Consider the following 11,449-nt stretch of genomic DNA (forward strand, 5'->3'; position numbering starts at 1 on the left):
GCATCTTCCTACTCATATGATGTTTTACATTAACAGGAAATCAACGGTCTGCATCAATCAGTATATTTACAGGCTGCGAAAAGGGAATTCGATTTTTTAAAAGCTGAAATCTGTTTAAAAATAAAAGTATGTTTAAAATTCATGTGAAAAAAATGTAAAGAGAAGAAGGTGATGTTTAAAAGTAATTCTCTGTGTGTTGTGGAATCTTCATAAACACGTGACTCATTCTAGAACTGCAGTTACATTTCAAGCATTTTCCATTCATTTTACTTTCATTTATATTCTTTTAATAACTAGAATTATAAAAGGAAAAAGGACAAATTTATGTGAAATGAATCCATTATTGGTATGAAAAGATAATTAGGCTGACAATAACAGAGTTGACATGTTCCTCCATTTTCTACTTTAGCACAGGATGTTAACCTCAAACCAGATACCAAATGGTATTAAAACAGAATTTGATGTATTGGCATCATATCATTCATTCATTCATTAACTATCTTTCGGCTTAGTCCCTTTATTCATCAGAAGTTGCACACCAGAATGAACTACCAACTTATCTAGCACGTTTTACACAGTGGATGCCCTTCCAGCTGCAACCCAGTACTGGGAAACAGCCATAGACTTTCACGTACACACACATACACTATGACCAATTTAGTTTATTCAATTCACCTATACTGCATGTCTTTGGACTGTGGGGGAAACCAGAGCACCCAGAGGAAACCCACGCAAACACTGGGATAATATGCAAACTCCACACAGAAATGTCAACTGACCCGGTCGGGAATCGAACCAGCAACCTTCTTGCTGTGAGGAGACAGTGCTAACCACTGAGCCACCATGCCACCCTGTCATATTAGTTTTTTTTAAAAATGAATGAGTTTAAGAAATAAGTTCACTTAATATTACAATAACATACTTGACTAATAATTAAGCTACAACTGGTTTATCCTAAACATTTTGTACAAATGAATGAGAAGAATTATGACACAACTTTAGCCTTCCAGAGTTTCCCGCCAGAGGAAGTGACATCACTTGGAGCAAATCACATGTCTCTACAGGTGCTTTACAGATTGCTTGTTTAAAACCAAAGTACATTTACCAGAACATAGGAACAAACAAAATGTTTTCTTAAAACCGGAATTACAAATGCTTAATGCTAATTTTTATTTAACCTAGCGTAAACACACACGCACGCACGCACATGCAGACACGCATGCACACGCACGCACACACACACACACACACACACACACACACACACACACACACACACACACACACACACACACGCACACACGCACACACACACACTAAATAGGACATTTACACTTAACTATTTAATGAACAATAAAGTTGGATGAGTCAAAAGGCAGAGATAGTCAAAAGTACATGCAGGTGTAGTGCGAGTCTAAGTTAATATTTCAAAACAATGAATCACCCAAAATACACATACAAACATTTTTTAGAGATAACCAGATGTAATTTGTGTCAATAATTCAAAACCTTTTCATTCAGTTTGTGTTATGAAAAATAATAAAAGGTTTATCTTGGAGATGCAAAACATCACTCATTTACTGTATATATTTATATACTACATCTATAGGCTACATCCAAAATTCTTGCAGTGTCATGCAACGTTTGTTGTAAGTCAGCTCATGTCCTCAACCAGACCTCAAATGCCATGAGGGCACAAATCCAGTCTCAACTTACCTACATCTACCAACATGCTAACTAAATAGACCATACGTCTGCTGACACTAAACAATGTACGCAAACACACAGACACACACATACTAAATGTTTTTATGTGCTAAGAAACAATTTGGGTATTATTGTTAATCTTTTTAAACCACTAACAGAGTTGACAATAACAGAGTTGAAACTTTCCATTATTATTTTGTGCTTTAGCTCGAGATGCTAACCTCAAACCAGATACCACATGATATGTCTAAAACAGAATTTGATTGCATGTTACATTAAACATACTCAGTGCTGTTTTGGTGGCATAAATAAAGATATTTTATTCAATATGTAGCCTAAATAATATTTGGGCTTTGCTCGGATGAGTTTTCAAGAGAGGCACTGAACACTATAAGCATCTACTTCCGCCAGAGCCCAAGATAATTGTGCTACAACACTAATCAATAAACTTTTTTTTTTTTACCCTGTAGAGCATGCCACAATTTGTTCTCGATTTATCTCACCAATACTTATATATTATTTATGTCAATTAATAATACTCACACAAAATATGAAGCATTTCTCCACACAATTTAACAGCTAGTTTTCTAACATGCACACTAGTTTCTATGTCTATGACAAGGTGCTGTCCATTAAAATCTTACAAGCCAATCAGAGTCGACCACTCATAAGTCCAACCCAGGCTCATTCTGATTACGTACCCCTTATATATTTCTGGAGAGAGGATGCTGTATACGCTTTTTTAGATCTCAAAATTCTCTTGCGAGTGCCATTCACGCCTGCTGTTCTCATGTAAATCCACCAGAGACTGCTGTCAACAGACTGACTGACTAACCGACTGATACCCCCACCCTCCCTCTTCCCTAAATCCAACCAATAGTGTTTTAAAAAGCACCGACTGACTTTTAAAAAGCAATTCAGAAAAATAAAAGCTCCCTGATTTTTATCTCATTCTCACCCTGTGTTTTACTTGTTTATTTTATTTTGTTGTTTTGGTCTTACATGCTTTCTGGAACCATTCTGCACCAGACTCGAAACCCGTTGTCACAGTCAACTCTGCTCTGCATCTGAAGTCCGCTGACGTACATATTGAGCTCCCGGACAAACTGGCAACAGCAGAAAAGCCGTCCATACGGAGGTAAGCGGTCAGCAAGAAAAGGAACGGCATCATACTCCCTGGTTTGTTTTAAAGATGAAATGCACATAGCTCTGGCTAAATAGTTTGCGATCTACCAGTTATATACCAGAAATTTATATAGGGCTTCGTTTTCAGAATGAGCCTTTGTTGCATAAATCTGCAAAACAAAAGGAATGGTGACCTCCGCATGCTATGGTTTCCCCTATAAGTCCAAAGACATGCCATATAGATGAATTGGGTAGGCTTAATTGTCCATAGTGCATGTGTTAATGAGAGTGTATGAGTGTTTCCCAGTGACAGGTTGCAGCTGGAAGGGCATCTGCTGCGTAAAACATATGCTGGATAAGCAGTTCCGCTGTGGTGACCCACGATTAATAAAGGGACTAAGCCGAAAAGAAAATGAATGAATGAACAAAAGAATGAAATTTTTTAAATTGTTGATTTTTCAACTTGTTTACTGTACATCTTGTCACAAAGCAATTTTTTAGACAATGTTCAGTTTTTATTGTTGTTAAAAGTCAGAGGCAGCTCCCTGCCATGCAAAGTCAATAGAGATGGTCGGCTTGTTTTTCTCCTGGTGGGCGTGGTTTCAGGTTATGATGTGTGTCACTCTTGATGTGTTTCTATGCCAGTTCTGAAGGAAAGTCACATGCAAGTTGTTCCTGGAAACCTTGTAAAAAATGCAAGCTCAACAGAAAAAAGTATGACATAGGTGTTTTCAGTGGTATGACTAATGCATTTTTTTTTATAAAGGAACAATGTAATTAAACATAACTTTTATACCACAACGATTAAAAAAAGAACCTGGCTGATATTTACAGGAAACTTCCCTTCAATGTGTTCCCCGGCATTACACCCATATACACCACACGCAATATTGCTCTTACGCAATTTCCCTTTTTCATCTTTGCACTCAGCAATGCTTTTCTGTTTATGATTTTATGAGAGGCACCTGACCACCGACACCAAAGACTCCTATATAAACCCGGATGTTCATTCAGACAAATGCTGACACACAGGTGACAAGGAAATCTATAGATCTTGCACCACAACAAGTAAGTATTCAAACTCAGGTTGAACCAGATTTCAGGCCTCCTATGGAACTAAAAATACTGTTACTGTACTGAGGACAAATGTGTGGGTGCGTGACAGAAAACCTGAAATGATGACATCAGACACTTGAGTCTGTTTTATCTTACGCACCTCTATGCGACCTCACATTTGTCTGATTTCTTTTCTCTGTGCAGGATGAGGGTTCTGGTCGTTGCTGCTGCTTTTCTGGCTGTTGCCAGTGCTGCCAGTCTTTCTCTGGAGGACATGGAGTTTCACGCCTGGAAACTGAAGTTTGGTAAGTCTAGCTTTTTTTTCTTAGCTGTAGCAAATTGCAGGTTCTCCTTAGTGACTGCAATAACTAATTCAAAATAGGCAAGGCAAGTTTGGGCTTTTTATATAACACGTTTCATAGACAATGGCAGGTCTAATTCAAAGTACTTAAAATAATTTTTTTTTTTAAAGGAATAATAAAATAAGTAATTAAGAAATGGTTAAAAGGTTTAAAAAGAGAGATGTATGAATAGCGTGATCAGATCAGCATCTGATCATTTCTGGAGGCTGCGGTTGGCATAGTAGCTGAAAGCAGGTTCAGCATGCTTTGACTGAGCTCTTGGAATTTTTTATTCACTCAATCATACTGATAAGATTGATCTGTTATGTTTATACTCTGTGGGCATAACTGCAATGCTTTAAGGTCCTAGGCCATTTACTGATTTATAAACAATTAAAAATCATTTAAAATCTACTTTAATTAGAAGCCAGTGTAAAGACCTGAGGACTGGTGTGATGTGCTTTGATTGTCTTTCATTGTTCTGGTCAGATGCCTGCACTGTAACAACATCTTGTTCTTTCCTCCAAAAACTTAAGAACTTAATGTAAAAAAGTTTGAAAAAGTCCCCACTTTTAGATATTTTAATAGTTTGAAGTAATAAATTGTCTGGGTTGTTGTTACAGTTCAAAAATCTATAAATAAACTGCCACTTTTTCGGATTACAAATTCTTTCAAAATTCTTTTACGATATATTGTTTTATATATAATATTTTACAGATATTGTTTTAAACTATTAATATGTCAATAAAAGCAACTCTGATGTTAAACTGATGTTGAATTTTCAACATCAAAATTCGACAGAGCAGAGATCAAGGTCCTATAATGCAATTCCTAAATAAACAACTGAAAAGAAAATCTTTAAATCACAAAAATAACAGATTCTAATTAACAGATTTTTTTTTTTACAGTATAGTCATTTACTGGTCAGTGAGGAGTCCGTTACACACTGCTGCACGGACAAGTTTCACTAAGTCTTAACTGGAAACAAAACATCTGATACTTGCATTGTTTTTGAGATGATAATATGCCGATTTGTCTGAATTTGCTGACTGCATCTTTTTCACAGTGGTCCTTTTCATTTCTTTGAGTTTAGTTTTAGTTAAGTTTATATTCTAGTGTTTCCTAAACTTGCACAAGAATTGACTTTCCGAGGTTACGGGTATATCGCTAGTCAAACAGGTTGTTTAAAGTATGTATAAATGTGCCTCAGGTCGAGTGTCGAACAAATGTCATTCATAAACAAATCGCAAAAACTAAAACAGGTTTAAAACCAGAAGTGGAGGATGAGAAAATCATGAATGATTTTCATTTTTGGATGAACTATGCTGTTCATTTTTTTCTTATAAATGCCAGTTAAAACTATTTTAACAAACAAAACCTTTTGCAGAGAATATAAGTAAATACTGGTTAAATCATAATGCATCATAAAATGTTCTCTTATGCTTTAGGAAAGAGCTACAGATCTGCAGAGGAAGAGTCACACCGTCAGCTGACCTGGCTGACCAATCGCAAACTGGTTTTGGTCCACAACATGATGGCAGATCAGGGTTTGAAATCCTACCGACTTGGCATGACATACTTTGCTGACATGGTAGGAAATTAAAACAAACTCAAAACACAGGTCTTTTTAGTGACATCGATTATCATTATTAGTAGGAACATGTAGTGTATTTTTTATTATAATAAATATATAAATAATCAACGTCAGAGTTAGTCTATAATATGTTTTGTTTAAAATTATCTAATAATTACATTCATTATAAAACTTCAGATTTCATCATAATTCATCCCTATGTCCTCTCTCAGAGTAATGAGGAATACAGACAACTGGTGTTTCGTGGATGTCTGGGCTCCATGAATAACACTAAGGCCCGTGGTGGATCTACATTCTTCAGGCTGAGAAAGGCTGCTGTGGTGCCTGATACAGTGGACTGGAGGGACAAGGGCTATGTGACTGATATTAAAGATCAGAAACAGTGTGGATCATGCTGGGCCTTCAGTGCAGTAAGACCTACAATTCTCTTTACAAACAGATCTTAGATGCCAAATGTATATGCAGCACATATAGTTCAGCATTTAATGTCCTTCATTTTCCTTTATTCAGACTGGTTCCCTGGAGGGTCAGACATTCAGGAAGACAGGGAAACTGGTGTCTTTAAGTGAGCAGCAGCTGGTGGACTGCTCTGGTTCTTATGGGAACTATGGCTGTGATGGAGGACTTATGGATCAGGCCTTCCAGTACATCGAAGCCAATAAAGGTCTGGATACAGAGGACTCCTACCCCTATGAAGCCCAGGTGAGCCCTAATAATGTTTGGGAGAATGACTTTAGTATTAAAGTAGATTTTAGGGTAGAGGGACAGTGTGTTTAATGTGCAGCTTGTCATGTATGGCATACTGTATATGGAAGGTCATTGAGGCCAAAAGCATCTTCACAAACATAAATCGTTGTGCCTGTGTTAAGTGCTCACATTCATATGTATGCTATAAAATTGAAAATACTTTTAAAAGCAGTATGCCTTGTGTGTGTAAAAAAAAAAGCATACCTATTTAAAAATTTTTTTTGTAATTTTCGCTAATCCTTATTTTCCACACAGCATAGTCCATATGGTTTTGATAAATTAATACAGAAGTTATTAAATAAATGTCTTCTGATGTTTGTATGCCTACATTCCCGTACACTATTAAAATATCCATCATGAACCAATAAGTCTCATGTTAATGTGTTTTAATTGTTAAACTGTGTGTGTGTGTGTTTTGACTTTTGACCCCGATGGCCTTCCATACTGTTCATCTGTGTGCTATCAAATAAAGACAGCTTTGAAAAACAGTATGCCAATATATAAATGGAAACAAACTATACTCTGAGCTTCTTAAATCAATCTGAGTCATTTGAATTTTTCTCCACACAGGATGGTGAGTGCCGTTTCAACCCAAGCACTGTAGGTGCCTCATGCACAGGGTATGTTGATATCGCCAGTGGAGATGAAAGTGCACTGCAGGAGGCTGTAGCCACTATCGGCCCCATATCTGTTGCCATAGATGCTGGACACAGCAGCTTTCAGCTCTATTCATCAGGTAACCAGTCTTTCTGAGAGAAATACTACAAGGGCTAACAATAGATGTTCACAAGGGCTAAGGGTGTTTCCACACATTTAGAAGTAAATAAAATTTTAATTATATATATTATATTTAGTTATATATTATATTACTTTTATTCAAACTAATTAACTGACAAGTTGATGATTAATATGAATATTTACAGGTGTCTATGATGAGCCTGACTGCAGCAGCTCTGAATTAGATCACGGTGTTCTGGCTGTTGGTTATGGAAGTAGCAATGGTGATGACTATTGGATTGTCAAGAACAGGTAAAATAAAAAGACAATACATTAATGTTTTAAATGAAAGATTGGAGGAATCAAAAACATGTCAACTAACAGTTAAACTGTTGTGAATTTAGCTGGGGCCTGGATTGGGGTGTTAAGGGCTATATCTTGATGTCGAGAAACAAGAGCAACCAGTGTGGCATTGCCACTGCAGCCAGTTACCCTCTGGTCTAAAAGGTGAGCTCAACAAATTTCATGATTTCATTAATTGACGGAACTGAACAAGTTAAATAAATATTTATAAATGCTTAACATATAATAATATTACATAGCATATTTTAATAGTTTACTCTGCAGTTAGTAAAATATACAAAATAAAATAAAAATGATTATTTTCAGCAGGAAAGAGAGACATGGATCTGGAGCAAAGAAGAGAAAAGAAAAGTGAAATGTAGACCATTTGAATGATTTTACCATAATACCTCAATCATAACTCATTTTAATTCATATTTGAATTAACATTTTAAATGTTCTGATGAACTGACATTAGCTGTTATCATTTTTAATGCCCCTGTCTAGGAAAACACTGTTAATTTAAAATAGGAAATAAAAATGTCTAAAAAGTAATACATTTGTGTGGAGTATATTTTACAGTAATTCCTGTGGTTTTACTTTTTGTTTTCATAATTCAGAATCAGCGCAATGCTAAGTATAAGTATCCTTTCAAATACACTGAAATACTAATGGGATAACAATGTAATGTGTATTTATATAGCGGTTAGGACTGCAGGTTAAGTGACCCTTGCTGGCTTCACTAAGACCACTTCCAACAGCTATCGGGTTTCCCATGTGGTCTCCTATCCAGGTACTGACCAGAATTATCCCTGCTTAGCTTCAGTGAGTAACTGGTCTTGGGCTGCAGGGTGCTATGGCTGTGGCAAAATGCAAGTCTTTAAAATAGCCAGGAATTATATGCTGAGAAAAAGAAAAATCATGGAAGACTCAATGATGTCTGGAGATTTGTTGGAAGCTTCTGCTTGAAACTTGAGATAACTGGGACAAATACATAAGCTTTTACTTTCTCAAGAGAGACGGTCACAGGGACTTCTATTCCTTCCCATCTGTCAGTGACTGAACAAACCATGAAAATACATTTAATGAAAGTAAAACATTACTACAGTTTAGAGGAGCTTTAGGTCCCAATGGAGTGTTTCAGTTGGAGGTTTCTTTTCAAAGGAAGTCTCTCTGGTCCGGTTGGTGTTAAGAAACAGATGCTGTTTTTAATACTCAAATAAACTCGGCTTAAACAGACATTGTAATAAGATTTATTATTTATTTAACCCAGAGTTATTATGTTTTTTTTTTTTTGTGCAGCCACATAATTCGTCATTAATAGTCACATTTATCATATTCTGTGATTCTCTTTTCTGTAGTTTGTGCAGATTTAAAATACTACAGTCACATTTTCAGAGAGCCGATTCATATTTTATAGTTAGAAATCTATCATTAATACATTTTGAGAAATCACATTATTATTATTTACTTTCTTTAATGGCATTAACTTTGATTTTGTCTGTAAAAAAATAGATATGATTTTAAGTGTGCTTTTCCTGATTTGTCCATATTGCCTTCATCACTTACTTACAGAAAATTACATTGCACTTTCTACTGCATCCAAGCATTTGCAGAGCTCTGTAGGTGTAAACAAGCATGAAAAGAAAGGACGGAGGAAAAAAGAAAGAAAAAACATAACTACATATACACTTAAAGGTCACTCAATCACCTTGAGCTTATTCCCTGATTATCAGGGGTTGCCACAGCGGAATTAACCGACAATTACTGTGGCATGCTTTATGCAGCAGATGCTCTTCTAGCAAGAAGGTTATAGAGTAAATGGAGGTCGGAGCCTGCTTCAAATGTGCTGTACGAATCTAGAGTTTTTAATTTATTCAATGTCTTGTACATGACGCAGAGTCTATTGTATTGTGTCTGTGGTCCATCTAACATCTATTGTGTTTTATGATTGTCTACACCTACCACAACCTTAAACCCAACCTCACAGTAACCTGTTGTGTTTTATTAATGTCTATTACACCTACACCCTAAACTGAACCTCATAAGAACCTATTGTCATCCAGCCACAACCTACACTGAGAGCAGACTTCATAAACCCCCAGTGCTGGAAAACACCAATATATTCACTCTGACATTCACCCACAAATTATTTAGTTTAGTTTTAAACCTTCTTGCTGTGAGGTGACAGTGCTAATCACTAAGCCACTTTTCTACCCCACACTCAAATGCATATAGAATAGAATGCCTTTTATTGTCACTGTACACATATGCAATGTACATAATATACATATGCGATGAGATTAAGTGCATCTCCCTATTCAATGCAAACATAATAATAATGATGATGATACTTTCATTCATTCATTTACTTTTTCAGTTTATTTCCTTTATTAATCTGGGGTCGCCACAGCAGAATGAACTGCCAACTTATCCAGCACATGTTTTACGCAGGGGATGCCCTTTAAGCTGCAACACATCACTGGGAAACACCCATACACCCTTATTCACTCACCTACACTACGGACAATTTTAGCTTACCCAATACACATATAGCGCATGTCTTTGGACTTGTGGGGGAAACCAGAGCACCCGCAGTGAACACACGAACACAGGGTCAACATGCAAACTCCATGCAGAATTGCTAACTGACCCAGCCAAGGCTCGAACCACCGGCCTTCTTGCTGTGAGGCGACAGCACTACCTACTGCACCACTGCATTGCTGATGATGATACAATAATTTGTGAATTAAAATTATGAAGGAATGAGCCTTATTCTCATATCAATACTTTTCTGTTTTTCCTAATTATCTTATTCACATTTTCCTAATCTTAACTAGCATGTTTCATAAAAGCAATTAATAAAAAAGAACAAAAAAAGGTAGGGCTCCTCCTAAAGCTCTTAAACATTTTCTAGCACGTACTAACTGCTCAAGCTTCATTCTACGGTATGTACACTATACAGATCTACTTAGATAAAGCAAAAGAAAAACCAAACGACAGTTTCACTGAAAGCGAAAGTCTTTTTTAGTAAGGAAATTGATTCTGAAAGCTTAAAAATGCATGACACAAAACTGCAGAAATGCATGAATTGACTTATCTCTGGTCATTTTATTTTTTATTTTTGTATTTACATCCTTAATATATTTTATTATTTTTATTTATTTTATGTCGCAAATTAACTTTTTTAGTCATCCTACATTTTAAGTCCCTCTTCATGAACAGAAAAGTTGCCACGGCGGAATGCACTGCCAATTATTCAGCATATGATTTACACAGTGGATGTCATTCCAGCTCTAACCCAGTAGGTACTGGTAAACATTCATACAGCCTCTCATTCACACACAAACTCATACACTATGGCCACTTAGTTATAGCATGCCTTTGGACTGTGGGGAAAACTGGAGGAAACCCACACGAAAATGGGACGAACTCCACACAACAGGAACTCGAACTTTCTTGCTGTGAGGCGACGGTGCTAACCACCCGAGCCAACGAACAGAGAAGTTCTCAAACCAAATTGAAATGCAGTTCACACTTTAACCACTGGATGGCGAGAAAGCCCAAACCATGCACTTCTGCTGTGAGGATTTATGTTAAGTTTTAGCTTCAGTCCTGTCATCTACAACTGGTATGTTTACATTTTTGGGATTTGAAGATGCAATAGTTTACACTGTTATACTTTACATTGTCCTAAACAAGTTATTGATTTAAAAACACATGTTTTGTATTATGTTTAAATTCTTTTTGTTTAATCTGCTTTAGTTCAGCATTTGACAGAAATTTGAATGGTATAAACTGCAGAGCTACTGAGCAGCAA

The 11,449-nt window shown here is 36.4% G+C and overlaps 1 protein-coding gene across 4 annotated transcripts; it reads left to right on the forward strand.

Annotated features, from left to right (window-relative positions):
• Window positions 1–3,703: 3,703 nt before the first annotated feature.
• ctsl.1 (cathepsin L.1) lies at window positions 3,704–8,184 on the forward strand. Of its 4 annotated transcripts, none has more exons than XM_087288917.1 (9): window positions 3,704–3,900; window positions 4,093–4,193; window positions 5,678–5,820; window positions 6,036–6,233; window positions 6,334–6,525; window positions 7,141–7,306; window positions 7,494–7,599; window positions 7,692–7,794; window positions 7,960–8,184. In XM_087288917.1, the coding sequence occupies exons 2-8, from the start codon at window positions 4,094–4,096 to the stop codon at window positions 7,789–7,791; spliced, it is 1,005 nt and encodes a 334-aa protein (XP_087145043.1). In that variant the 5' UTR covers window positions 3,704–3,900; window position 4,093; the 3' UTR covers window positions 7,792–7,794; window positions 7,960–8,184.
• The last annotated feature ends 3,265 nt before the right edge of the window (window positions 8,185–11,449 follow it).

This window comes from Danio rerio, chromosome 17 (genome assembly GCF_052040795.2).
Source record: "Danio rerio strain M-AB ecotype USA chromosome 17, GRCz13ab, whole genome shotgun sequence".
NCBI classification, from domain to species: domain Eukaryota; kingdom Metazoa; phylum Chordata; class Actinopteri; order Cypriniformes; family Danionidae; genus Danio; species Danio rerio.